The 14,677-nt window shown below is 37.7% G+C and overlaps 1 protein-coding gene across 6 annotated transcripts in view; it reads right to left on the reverse strand.

Annotated features, from left to right (window-relative positions):
* Positions 1–189: 189 nt before the first annotated feature.
* Positions 190–14,677, reverse strand: part of csnk1g2b (casein kinase 1, gamma 2b) — a 42,108-nt gene continuing 27,620 nt past the window's right edge. For 3 of the 6 annotated variants that reach the window (XM_042006635.1, XM_042006637.1, XM_042006636.1), the window contains exons 4-12: positions 14,234–14,382; positions 12,561–12,795; positions 12,035–12,120; positions 10,099–10,183; positions 9,816–9,964; positions 6,485–6,568; positions 5,023–5,124; positions 3,885–3,991; positions 190–3,178 (exon numbers count right to left, since the gene is read on the reverse strand). In XM_042006635.1, the coding sequence (XP_041862569.1) occupies positions 3,124–3,178; positions 3,885–3,991; positions 5,023–5,124; positions 6,485–6,568; positions 9,816–9,964; positions 10,099–10,183; positions 12,035–12,120; positions 12,561–12,795; positions 14,234–14,382 (1,052 nt within the window). In that variant the 3' untranslated portion in view covers positions 190–3,123. The remainder of the gene's footprint in view (positions 3,179–3,884; positions 3,992–5,022; positions 5,125–6,484; positions 6,569–9,815; positions 9,965–10,098; positions 10,184–12,034; positions 12,121–12,560; positions 12,796–14,233; positions 14,383–14,677) is intronic. The other 3 variants (XM_042006638.1, XM_042006640.1, XM_042006639.1) reach the window with 3 other exon arrangements.

Raw genomic sequence — 14,677 nt, forward strand, 5'->3', positions numbered from 1 at the left:
CGCCAGTCAGCAGCAACATTCCAGCGCATGCTCCTGAACCCAAGCACGGAGGACTGGAGGTAGACCAGTAAATATCTAAACCACATAGATGCGCACAGGCCGTTACGAAAGTGTGCGACTTCATAATATACCCGCCTGCAGACTGGGGGAAAAAACGGATCAGCTGGCACAAACTGCTCCATGACTGACTCCTGTGATAAAACTTCCTTTATTCACAATAAGAGATCTGTCGTTGTCATATTTACAAATACATGTTGCAAATAGTTACACCATGAGACGTAGAGCAGAAGCACAGTTCAACCCTGGTCTGAACATCTTCAAAAAATCTCCCCAATAAGAAATAACATAATAAATGCAGTGTAATGCATTATCAAGCTGGGTCCCCACACAGGCCAGCTGAATCGGTGGTTTTCAGTGGAATATTTTGGTGCGCAAGCAAGTGTTCCCTATCCTCAACAGCGCTTTAGATCCAGGGAGGCCTTCACGCGTAAAGGCGCACGGTGTTTCCAGTTATCCTCTGAACATCCGGAAGCGTGTTTTAATCATCATATAGCGGCTAACATACAGCTCTGCAATGTAAACGCTTTATATGCCGTTTAAATTAAGTCATGGTTATGAGTGGCAATTAAAACTCTTACACAGCAGGTTTCTCGTTCGGTTCTTTACATGGATTTAAGAACTTCAGTCCTCCAGCACCTGCTTAGATAAACCCATTTGCTACTCATAACTTTAAAATTTAATTCATAACATGAAAATAAACATTTTTGCAAGCCAGATAGGATTTCAAGATCTGAAATATATGTGGGTCTTGGTGTGTACAACAGCTGCTTGTGTGAATCAAATGAAATTGACACCAACTGACACCCAGCTAAAAATAATCAGTCACAAAACCTTCAGCTTCAACCGCCTCTGATGACAAACCTCCTATTCTTGGTTTATGACGTTTAACATGGTTGTTATTCACACCATATATTCGTGAAATACTGGTCAAATGGTCTTGTGTAATGGGTTGATCTGAAGTTAAACTACAGGAACCAATTCATTATAATTATGGACAGATGATGAAAAAATGGGCCGCTGGACACAAATGACTTAGTTGACATCCAGACACAAACTTATACTGAATACAAAGTCATCTGCATTATTTTATACATCCTTTCTGTCATGTCTCTCTTTCTATATATTTTTGAGACAACAGACCCCTTCACTGCCTTGGTCAGTAAGCTGTCCAAGGCAAATAAGGATAAGCAGGCTCAAATTGATCTTAAAAGGACTACTTTGCCTTTTTCTTTTTAACAAATAAAGATTGGCCTGGAAAAACAAAGGAAGAGTTTTAGAAAGACAGTGAAACAGATTATAATGGCATCAGGGACATAGCCAAAGTATTTTAACAAAAAAAAACCTGTTAAACAGGAAGAGTGGGGTGTAAAGAGGTGTGATTATAGATGCCATCCAGTTGTCTTGTGGGAAATTATGCAGTGGTATTACATTTTAAATTGTTTGCTTGATGGAAACAAAAACAGAAAAAGAACAAAACAGGAAAATCACATCTGTCGTCACAAAGAAACTTCAAAGAAAAAAAAATCACTGCTCTTGTATGGTCTGAACAGAAGAGTAAGCCAATTCAAGAGACCTATTGTACATTTTAAACAAGTAAACACTAATGAGTTGCTAGTCTGGCAGAGACATCCAAATAATAATAATAATAATAAAAAAAAGTCTCCAAACACATTTGAGATTTTTACTGTCAAATCTGTTTTTGAGCTGACAGCACAGATGATCCCGACCTCTCTCCAGAACAAATGCCACCAAGGTACAGATGCGCTGACTGCAGCAGGAAGTAGGGGAGGAAGATGCATAAGTGATAGAAGGGGATGTGCACACAGTCATTACTCATATTTGCTTACAACATCTTCCGTATTAGCAAGCACACGCATGCAACCTCACAAACACACAAACTCTCACACAGTAATCCACTGAGCATTTGGGTCAGATTAGATAAAATGTCATTGCGGGACACTCATTTGAGCTTTAAACATTTTACTTAAAAAGGCACAAACTATGATTTCCTGGTAAATTATTTTGATGTAAGAAATAAAAATCAAAAGACATGTTTTCTTTTTCGATGTAAATAGACAACTTTTTAAGCCATAACTCAGATATAAGCATTGTGAAGGACTCTTCCTAGATCAGTCTTTATTAAGTTTTTTTTTAACTGTTAATTTCAAACTTAGTTTTCCACTGTAATGCTTTTTTCCCCAAAAGTGCAATAATAATAATAATAATAATAATAAGAGAGCTTAATATCTGTTTCTCTCATTCTTCCACAGTACCTGAGGCCAGTGACTGTGCTACAATGATCACGTTGACAGACAAAAAAAAAGCCAAAGTGAGGAAAAATTTAACTCCAGAACACTATAACATAAACATAAGTATTCAATGCAGGGATTTGACTTCAAAAACTGAGGATTCACTTACAAAAGAGAAAAAAAGGGGGGGAAAAAAAACATTAAAATCTTCCAAATTAAGTTTTATAGATGAAATGCTTCCTGCGCCTCTCCTTTAATATCAGCATAGTTCACCTTTTCCTCTTTACTTTGATCCCAAAACACACACCAAAGAAAAGAAAATTAACAATTTCCTAAGGAGCAGATTTCTTTCACTCAAACCATGTTAATGGTTTCCCCTGGAACAACACACACTCTGTATGGAATCTAGAATACAACTGCTTCAAACAGCATCTTTTTTTCATATTCACGCCATGGTATTCGAGTTTCATTGTTACAGCATTTTTTTTCTTTTTTTCCTTTTTATTCTTTAAACTTCTCAAGCCTCCCCTGTTGTAATGCAGGTATGTTTATTTTTTCCCATCAAAAGAGGAATCAAGAGTCTGTTGTGGAGTCAGTAGGACTGCAACATTCCTTCAACTTGGCAGTAGCCGGGGAGCACTGAGAAAGAGAAAGAGCGCGAAGAGGAGGTACATGGTGATGGGGGAGGAAGGTGAGAGGATACAGAAGTGAGGGGGAAGTTGGTAAGAGATAAGGGACAGGGGGGTTGTGTAGTTGCTTCCATTTAAAACTTGACAGTGACCACAATGTTTCAAGTTCTCTCTATTCTCTTCTTTCACTTGTGCCTCTGGAGGGCTTTCCTCTTTCTCCTTTTGAAGAAACAACAGCACCTGGAGGAAAACAAAAGTTATATTAAGCAATATTGAGATTTTGAGAGCATATAGAAAAAAAAGAGACTGATAAAGAGCTACAGCAAACTTTAGAAGCTCGAACTTAATAAAGTTTTGATACTGCTGTGTTTTCAATTTACTAAGAATGCCAATAAACATACATTAGCACCTAATGTGTCATGAACTGTCACACAAATTTAAAATAGTTTAGTCAAGATGGACATACTGACAAACTCTCCTAACTGTTCAAATTCTAAGCTGTCCCATACTTAAAGTGAGCAGTACTACCAGTATCAAGTAATGACAAATCTCATAACTCAGGTGCTGCACATGTAAACACACAGACAGTAACCAGGTAACTTGTCCGTAAGCCGATTTCATCAATGTGTGCAAATGTTCTGATTGAAACTGAGTTTTAAGTTCAGCCAGCACTGATCACATGGCTGAAATCATCTCCTGCAGCAAGTTGCTTGAACTGCATCTATTTATAGTGAATTCATGGTTGCTGACTGGTAACTTTATGCATATTACTAACTATGCTTGGCTTAAAAAGTTATCTAAATAAGCTAAACTAAATGAGGAACACAAAAAAAAAAACTGCTACAAGATTTAGATTATTTAGTAAAACATAATCAAGCAGTGAGTAGAAAGAAAAAGACAATCAGATGTTTTTCCTGCATGTGGATTTTTATTTTAACTTCCTTACTTGGTTTCGTCAGCCACTTCAACCTCAGTGGGAGCAGTGATGGGAGCGTTGGAGTGTCCAGCTGTGGGATCATCAGTATTCAGCTCGCCATTCGTTGAGCTCATCACCTGCAACGTTAGAGGAAGATGCCACAGACTGCTCAAACACAAGCACACTGCACTGAAAACTGCAAGGTGGACATTTACATGAAAATATGCAACTTTAATTAACTCCAGAGATGAGCCCTCTCAGACAGGGAGAGCACTTAAGCATGTAACCTGGAATGAGCAGACTAAAGCAACTGCATGTTCCACCTATTTTTTATATCCATTTTAAAACTGGACCTCATACAGATGTTGAAAGAAGTTTTTCTTGCTGCAGTGATTCCTCCTGTTCATCCCCTCCAAGGAGTAGCTTTTACAAAGTTAGAGTTGTTTAGTGTTACACTCTGTATTTGTGATGTCATGTCTTCAAAACACACCATGAAATGTCTATTGAAAATGTTTTCTTAAAGACTGAGAAAGCAGAATATTAAAAAAAAAAAAAAAAAAACATCGGAAAAAGGATTTCCCGATGAAAAGTATGAACAAGAGAAAGAACAAGGAAAACTTTTTTTTATACTTTGCATGTGAATACAAACTGCAACAGAAACGTGAATCTGCCATTTAAAACCTGCAATTCTATTAGCCAACCCTAGGTGGCCCATTTGTGTCTAATTTACTACAGAAACCTCTTTCCTGGTGAAACACAACAGGACCTTAGATATAATTTACACATGGAATAAAATTATCCAAGTTTATGGTTCAGATAAATATGGCTAATAATAATAATTTTGTTATGACTAATAAAAAAATCTAAGCCATATATGAAACTTGAATTAATCTCTACTTCATGAGGTTTACACATTTCTTAATGTTAACTCTGCACAGCCTTTATTTCAGGCAGGATACAAGCAGACAAGCCAAGTCCAGCAGTGAGTGCAACAAACAAAGCAATGACACACAAGCGTTCAAAGATTATGATGCAAACACACAAAAGACAAGACAAAGCATCTAACAGGCAGGCAGTGTGGTGTCGAAGGGAATGTGGGAGTCAAGACACAAAACTAGGTGAATTCATGCACAAGCCATCAGAGCAGCAGCAGTAGCAGCAGTGGTACCTGAACAGAGCCCCCCAGCCGCTCAGCTGTGAGGTGCGACCCCAGAGTCTCCTTATTGGTCACAGGGGTGGGCTGAGACTCACTTCCTTTGGGCTCAGGCGACTTGATGCAAAGAGCAAAAAGGGTTGAGGCAGGTGGTTGTGATGTGAGAATAGGGGGTAGGGGGTTGCAGGTGAGGTGAGGGGTGAGGTAATGTAGTGGAAGGGGGTGAGGGAAGATGTGTGGAGGGAAAAGTGATAAGGAGGAGGGGGAGTGATTGAAAACAAACAAAAAAAAAAAAAAGAAACAAAAACAAATAAAAAAAATTATAGAATACATTTTCCAAGCAGAAGCAGGCTTATTAAGACAAACTATGTTAATAGAGGAGGAGAGGGAAGCAAAAATTTATGTAAAGCACAGATCAACACACTAATAAAGTCATGCAGGAGTAAAAGAAAACAGCCTTGATCATCTCAGCTAGCACTGAATAATCAATACAACACAGACAATAATCTATCTTACATCAAGTATTTGGATAGTAGCATTATTTGTACTTTAATCACACCCTATGGTCTAAGGGGCAGTTAGGTCTTTTATTCCTTTGTTTTATTAACATTAATTACTATTCTTACCCAGATATATCATCCTTAACAACAGAGACAGCAGGCACTGCTTTAACTAGTATGTCCCAGGCTTTCAGCTATGAGCAATGTACACAGTATAGAAGGAGGTTCTTTGCCAGCCTTTGTAGGTGGCCAGTTGTTACCAAGCCAATCACATCAAATGGAGAGCAGTAAAAGAGGCTAGAGTCCACTGTAATAAGTCAGTCATAAAATCAAATGCCTACCCTCTACGGCTTTATGAGAAACGATGACTCAGACTCCTCAAGTATAACAACATAATCTGTGCCATCAATTTATGCTCATCAGTCATATTTTATGGCTGTTTTTAGATAATAAAACCATATTATTCTGCTCCTTTAAAAAAAAAAAACAAAAAAAAAAACAAACACGACCCAGACAGCATGCTATTAAAGATTTTACACTTTGTCACAAACTAAGCATACAACTTGTCATTACTGGTATGAACAATGCAATTTGCATTTTCAACTCATGCATGCAATGACCGGTGCTTAGAGTGGCAAGGTGTGAAGAAATAAATTGAAGCCATAAATGTTGCTTTCTTTCACAGCTGGAGCAGAACAGTCTCCCTCATGACTGCGCATTTAAGTTACTTTCCCCAATAGCAACAGATCATTTTATTTGATCAAACGAAAACCTTTAAAGGAGACACAACTTCATGGTCAACCCATCAGAACTGACAGGAAAAGGAAACAGCAGTAATTTTCTCCAGATGTCACTTGTAGCTGGGATCTAGAATAGTAGTCCAGTATAGGAACCTGAATGGAAGAGTTGGCTGAGCAGTCAGTCAAGTAGATTGACTGATAGTGGTGTTTGCTGTTGTTTCAAGTTGATGAACTTACCTGGTTTTTGGTCTGCTGTTGTGCTTTGTCTCTACTGCTGGGCTGCAGGGGGGTGTCACTGGGGATAGGGCCTATCGGTGTGGGCTGTGAGAGAGACAATAAAATAAAATGAAAAAAAATAAATAAAAAAACCTTAGTGTAAAAATAGCAATGTTTCCTCCTTTTTCAGTTTCCTTTAAATCTTAGGTTTTCAAAGTGGGAGGCAGACCTCCCAAAGAGGACTCCAAACGATTTAAGTGAGATTCAATGAATGAAAATGAAATGCATATTATCAGAAAAAGAATACCTTTGATAGTTATTATATTATTAAACAGCTGACATACATTACCCTCTGGGGGAATTTGAATGTTGTTCATAAAGTAAAAAAATAATTACCTTCGGACTAGAGGTGTGACATATTGTATCAGTCAAGATAACAGAAAATGTAATATCATGATGTCACATTTCTGGTGCGAAGATGCCATCTAACTACACCTCAACCCATGTGGCACAGGCGAGCTCAGCTGAGCGAGTAAACAAGGAAACATGGCAGATAAAAGCAATGTTGAGTAGGGTTGTGCAATATATAATATTTCTATTTTAGCAAGAAACGATTCCAACACCAGAGATAAGACAAGAAAACAATTATTATAAAAATAATTTTAACCTATTACGCTCTGCTATTTTGTCTTGCGTTCCAGATGACGTACACATCTCCTGATTCCAAAGGTAAATTCGGACAAATGCTGGAAGTAAACCCTCCATCATTGCTACTCACTGTTGCCAACCTAGCGACTATTGCTGTATTGAACGAGTTTTCAGAGCCCTTAGGTGACTCTCTAGCAATGCTTGCTGGTGTTATTGGAGACTGAAGTGACAGCATGATCGTTCTTACTCTTTTTAGCGAGCAGCAGTGCTGCCGCAAGCACCTCCCCCACTTCAAAACAGTCACAGTAGGCCCTAGTGTTGTGCCGAAATAAACACCCCTACCGTGTTGGCCCTGCAAAAGACTGGTGGCCTGCTCAGGGTGTACCCTGCCACTCGCATGCTAATTACTGGGATAAGCTCCAGCCCCCAATTTGCAACCCAGAATGTGAGTAAGCGGGTATAGAAGCGCGATAGATGGAAATATATATATATATATATATATATATATATATATATATATATATATATATATATATATATATATATGTGTGTGTCCGAGAGACGCTCTATTTTGCTATATGCCTTTATTAATAAGAGAGTCCCCTTAAAAAACACAGAGGGTCCCCGAGGCTTTGAACAAAGCCATTTGTGATTAATATGCCATGTGATTAAAGGCTATACTGTATGTTGTTAATTTAGCTTTGGCTTTATGGTAGAACAGGACTCAGCATTTTTGTTTTAATCCAATGACTTATGGTTTTTTTTGGCTGTGATACAACCATGCCTCTCTGTCTGCAGTCACTACTCTGTCTCCAGCATTGACCCACCCACAGCACCATCTGAATGGCTACACACACAGCGTAACAGCCAATTAGCAGTAAAAGCTGTGTACATGCAAAGTGCTCACACACACGGCACAGAGGAGAAAAGGGTTTGCCAAGTGGAGAAGCTCTGGTGAGCAGATGTGAGCAGTGTCAAAGTAAGCTAAGGCAGCAGCCTCTCCCAAAATTGTCAAACGCACCAGTTTTCTACGACTCACAACTACTAGTAACGTTAAACATAAGCGGCAGCTCTGCTTGCTTGCAGTCCCTCCACACGTGCCTGTTTATCACTTAAAACAAGGTTGCTGATAATATCGATATGGAAATAGTCTGGTATAGTAGAAGTATGTGTGTGTGTGTGTGTGTGTGTGAGTGAGTGAGTGAGTGAGTGAAAGAGAGTAAAATTCTGTTAGTTTTATTGCAGGGGAGCATGTTGAGGGGATGGCTAGAGAACAGTTGTGTGTGTGTGTGTGTGTGTGTAGGCCACATGAAAAGCCACAGCAACTGGAAGCAAAGCTGCATCTTTCTGGGCAATATTGACTACCAAGTTATTTTACTTTACATTTTTCTGTGTTGATTGCGATATCTCAAGCAGCAGAAAATTACACATTGTTAGATAAAGTATGTCCTGACGCTGTCTTTAATTCTTGTAGAGAAGAGCAGGACATTGCTGTTCAAGATTTAAGACAATGTAACTGCATCATAAAGCCTACACAAAAAGGGATGAATAGTCTCTTCTATTGCTATTGTATTATTTTTTCAGCTACTCTAAGATTAACTGTTAGTAATGTAACAGTCTAGTTTTGAATGACAGGGTCCCTGCTATCACACATGGAATCACATGGCAATTTATGAGACGAAAAGTAGCCGTCTCACTGGGGAGCATACTAAGCAGCTCTGCTTTCTGTACCCCAATCTGGTGCTACTCATCTGGGAATACTGATTTCTTTGCCAATTTTATTTAAATTTGTTTGATTTACTTTATAAAACTTCAGGAAGTTATTTATTTACATTTTCACTTTACTTTTTTAAGAGATGCTGCTGACCCTGGAAACTTCCTGCACTTGTTGTTTGTTAAATAAAAATATGCTTAACTTAAAGGCATTTAAACAAAGAGTTTGAATTATTCCAAAGTTTGACGCCATTATTTTAACTTTTACTGCAAATGAATACCGGCTCCACATATCAGTTATCAGCCTCCTTGACTACTAATAATCAGTATCAGCCCTAAAAAAAAAAAAACATATTGGTCTATATCTATCCAGAATAGATTATTTATGATGTGAATCTCACTTCTGAAAGCATAAAACCAAGCATGGTTTCAGCATGGGGTGAGACATGGAGGTCCATGGCTTTTTAGCATTTGCATGAAGGGGGTCCCCAAGGAAAATAGGTTGGGAACCACTGCTGTAACTTATTGTGAGGCCAAAGACGTCAATATCGCCTGTGATATTGTCAGAGACATTTTAGAATGATTTTGTGACATAATTTTTTGGGGCAATATCGCCCACCCCTACTTAGGACAGATCGTTAATGTTTTAATGTAGTCTAGATACACCAAACAGCAATATGTGGTAATGCTAGCTCACTTGCTAAATGTGTGTGGGATTAAACCACTAATCATGCTCCAACAGGGATGCAGGAATTCAGCAAACAAAGTGGAAAGGTTAGAAGTGTATGTTTTCCCAAACTATGTGAGGGGAGCCATACTGTCTCAGACTTTAAAAACCCCTGGTTAAAATTAATATATCACAATATAGTTTAATATAACTAGAAGTAGAGTAATAAAGCAGCTGTAGCTTTGAGAGTTGGCAGTGCAAACATCTTATGTTTGAAGGACAGCAGAAGTAGGAGGATGAGTGGTTTCATTAGGATGCACTCACAAGTGATTTGCCGACCCAGTCGTATTCATAGTCAAAGACATAGCCATTCCTGTCAAACAGATCAGTGAACAACTTCCTCAAGTAGTCATAATCTGGCTTCTCAAAGAAGTCCAGCCTCCTCACATAACGCAGGTAGGTGGCCATCTCTTCTGTAACAAAAGAGAGCACACTGTCAAATGAGAACAAAATATATATATATATATATATATATATATATATATATATATACTAACACAGAAGAGAAATAACACAATAATAAAGGAAACTAGTTGCTACTACTGACCAGGGAAGCTTTCACAGAGGACTTCAATCGGTGTAGCTCGTTTGGTGTCTCCAATCTTTTGATACCTCTCTTTCAATGTGTCGGCCTTGAAGGAAAGGAATTTGCAATAACAGTTTTTATTTATATATAAAATTTAAGTATAACATAGCTGTATGCAAGGAAAATTAATAGGTGTGATATTTAAACACATTTTATCTTGGGCAACTGCGTTGCAGACAGATGCAAATTCCCTGATTAGTCATACTGAGCTCCTGAGTCATTCCTGGATTTGCAATGGAACCCCGTGAAATCCGACATGGCACTTTAGATTTAAATATGCTCAGTACATCACTAAATTACTTGTGCTCCAAGTTGTGGCAGTGATGGTGAAACTTTTCATGTAATGTAACAATAACATATTTGTCTGTCACTCACTCACTCACTCACTCACTAAATAAATAAATAAATAAATAAATTCCAATCATGAAATGATGGAATCAGTTTAAATGATCCAGCATATCACTGGAAGTTCCTGTCACACTGTTGTAAGTCTTGATCAAAATCTGAGCTTGTTGGGGACAATTGCTATCCTGATTTGACTTTTTCTGTGAAGTACAGAAATGTTAATAAGATGGCAAGCTTTGGTGCCGGTTTTAATCTACAGTCCATAACAGAACCACTATGTGAACTGCTTGTACCTAAAGCACTCACAACTGATACAGTTTCCAACTGTTCAACAGATCATGTGTTCAACCCTTTGACATCTACAGTGAATCAACTCTTTCCAAATTCTAACCAGGATCCAGCAGATAAAACCAAAATTATTTCCCTCATCAATATCTTCATACTCTATCAATTTAAATGAAACCTATTATGTTTTACATTGTTATACTCCAAGTATAATTGTATATTAGTTGTCACTGTATTATTTCATTGTATTTTGATGGGAGCTCTTATGCTGTTATGTGTTGGTGAGGGCCTGTTTTGGCCTGAGCCACCCAACATCCCCCACGCTGCATCCCTCACATTCATCTACCAAGAGCTTCCACCCACACAGCAAATGTTCAGAAGAGATATCTTTTCTTTCTCGACTATTCTATGTACACCTTTGATACTGATGCTCGGAAAGCTGTGCATCGCTACTGCCTGCTTTAGCCTGCTATCCAAGAATGTGTCTGCATGGCTGTTTCTTATAGCTTTAGACACTCAATAACAACAGTACAAAATAAGTGTGGAAGTTAAATTTCTGTTCCATCTGTTATGTAGAAAAAGAAAATGAGATTGGGTATGGCAATGCTGGAAAAAGTACGATAGCATTGTCACATCATTTACCACCATTTGTCATTGTATTTTGAGGGTTTTGGGGATGCCAGACTAGACAAATGTCTCTATGTACATGTAAAATAAAACCCACTTTGAGAATCTGTAAGTGTGGGTGATTTGGGTAACTAGCTACATACTTTGTCATTACAAGAAAAAATGTATTTTGAGGTTTGAAAACAACTGAAATTAAGTAACGTTGTATAATGTAGGCTAACAATTTGATGACATAAGGCAGGTGCTATTGAGTGACTATGATATACATATCAATTAAATCATAATCTGCAGAAAAACTCATTTTAAGAATTTTATGTTGCTGGAGCCTGGTCATGTCTTTTCTTTAAAAAAAAAAAAAAAAAAGAAAAAAGAAAAACTTTAAGTGAACATCTTCAGTGTCAGAGAGAGCTTCTCAGTCCTGAGTCCAAATAGAAAAATCAGTGGGGAGGCACTGAAATGTCAGCAGCATGAAAAGAACCTGCTGTAAACAGGTTCTCTGTCCACAAGGTCGTGAGGACAAAAGGTATAACAGAGAGAGAGAAAAAAAAGCACAAAGAAAGCCAAGCAGTAAGAATAATAAAGAAGACTGACTGTATATTAGCATGTGTGAACATGAATGTGACATCATATACTACAGTACCTTTAGGCCCTGCCAGGGGAGGCTGCCTCGGAGGAAGTACATAAACATGTGACCCAACGCCTCCAAATCATCCCTTCTGCTTTGCTCTGGAAAAAAACAGAAAAGATAATCATTTAGAGCTTAAAAAAATTTTTTAAACTATTTTATTTTTAGAACAAACTTGTAATAGTAACAGGAAACTTAGAGAAAAAGTGTTCTGGAGCTTTTTAATATTTAACATTGAAAATTTTATATTTTAAATTATTTTATGATTAAGCCTTAAAAAAATCTGATGGTTTTAATTCAAACACCCAGCCTAGTGATGCTTGAACCTTACTTAAAATAAAGTTATGTATCAGAAAAATTAAAAGTAAACCATGTTGTCACTAGTGTTTAGGAAACACAAACAAATAATTAAAATGACAACTAAAAATCTGGTAGATGGTGTTGGTTTGCAAATACTGTGAGATAAGTGATATTTTATGCATTCATTCATTTACTGCATTATTTTATTGGTATTTTATTTATTATTGTGATGGAAACTTACCCTTTCCCAAGTGTGTGTTAATGCTCATGTAACGTGCCGTTCCAGTCAGACTCTTGTGCTCCCGGTATGGGATGTGTTTTTTGGTCTCAGGGTCTATGTATTCTTTGGCCAGACCAAAGTCAATGATGTGAATGGTGTGCTGCCTCTTGCTTCCGGGTCGCCCAACAAGAAAGTTCTCGGGTTTTACGTCTCTATATATCAGACTCTTGGTGTGAACGTACTCCATCCGCGTTATCTAGACAAGGAGATGGTGGAGCAATGTTAGTATTTAAATATGGAAAATTTCAGTTCAGTCACTTATTATTCGTTTATTATTTGCTTGACTTTGTTCTTAATTAACAAAAAAGATTCTCTAGAAACACATGCAGACCAGTTGAGCTTTACTTTAGTAATCCCACTAAACAAAGTTATGCAGTTACAATAAGAACGATTGTAGAGCTATTACTGCCTCAACTTTAGGATGCTTTAGAAGTGAAACATTTTGAAATTCAACAGTTTCAGGGTTAATTTCAACCCAACTGCAAACCATCTAAATTCTTTTTACTGTACAATCTCATATCTTTAAATGACATTTAAGTATTTTTTTCTGTATTTTCTCCAAACACAGCTGTGTCTGTCATGTCACAGCTAAATGAATATGCTAAATATTTGATAATCTTCTGAAATTCTAGCGCTTTATCAAAACAAAAATCCAGCTCTGGTAAATGATGAATGAGTGGACTATATGTTGGAACAGTTGACTCTTAACTCTACGATTACTGCTGTTGTTTTTTCAAAAGATTAATGCACATTGTTACTCATGAATACTTCAGGCTCTACTGTATTAAAATGGAAGCTCTGTTTATTATTTTTTACCCATGGTAATTTTTAGGATGAAGTAGGGCTGCAACGATTAGTCGGCGTTGTCGACAATAGTCGACAATAACAATAGTCGACAATGAATTTAGCTGTCGACTATTGTCGGCAAAAAAATAAATAAATAAAATACAGAGACATCGTCTTTTTTTTATATCTCTGCTGAGAGCTGCAAATGTGCAATAAAGTCCGCCAGGGGAAAAATATGGTGGCGGACCAGGGAAGAAAACGGCGGTGGAGAACGTTAAAAGTCTGGGATAACTTTACGTTAAACTTACAGAATAAATTAAATACATGTGAGATTTGTAAAGCGGACCTTGTGTACCACGGAAGTACGTCTGCAATGCTCGAACATTTAAAGAGGAGGCACGTCAGACTTACTTAACAACCTTATGCAATATTTCTAAGCTGAAAGTGAAATAAGATCCATTTATAATGATCATGAGATACATAATGCGATTGGTCGACTAGCCGTTTTAATAGTCGGTGACTAACCGACCATCAGTATAGTCATTAGTTGCAGCCCTAGTATGCAGCTTACTCTGGAATTTATTTCCTCCTGCTCTACCTCTCACATGTACACATTGACCTCTTCTGGCCAGATGTGCTGAAGCTAAATATCACAAGCTTTCCATTTTGAGGACTTGTCAACCCAGAGTTCGGGGTTAGATTTAGACATTTTTTTTAATGCCCATCACAACAGTTGGGCAGCCCTTAAATTAGACTGAGTTTTCAAAGTGGTGATACATTTTCTATAAACCATAAAACAGTAAGTTTATTTGTTTAAAGATATGCTACCTCCCTTTCCAAGGTCTTACCAGCTGTATGGCTATCATGAGGACGGTTTTAAGGGAGAAGGTGCGGTCACAGAGATCAAACAGGTCCTCTAGACTGGGCCCAAGTAGCTCCAGCACCATGGCATTGTATTTCCCACAAGGACCAAAGTAGTACACCTGAGGGATTCCCTCTGTGGAGACAGACATACACAACATACGTTTTTGTAAAGTCTCACCTGAGAAATTGAAAAATTGTAAATACTATCAATGGTTTGAAATAAACATCAACACAATCTTTTTTAAAGTGTTTTTTTTTTAACTGGCCAACAGTTGTGTGGGCCAAACGTGGAAGGGGGAAAAAAATAATACAAAAGACAAATAACCATTTTGAGGTAAGGGTGGAGATTTTTCATAAAAACACAGAATGAACTGATATTTCTAAGTTGATCAACTACATGACTTTTACTAGAGAACTAATGAAATGAA

The sequence above is a fragment of the Melanotaenia boesemani genome, chromosome 14 (genome assembly GCF_017639745.1).
Source record: "Melanotaenia boesemani isolate fMelBoe1 chromosome 14, fMelBoe1.pri, whole genome shotgun sequence".
NCBI lineage: Eukaryota > Metazoa > Chordata > Actinopteri > Atheriniformes > Melanotaeniidae > Melanotaenia > Melanotaenia boesemani.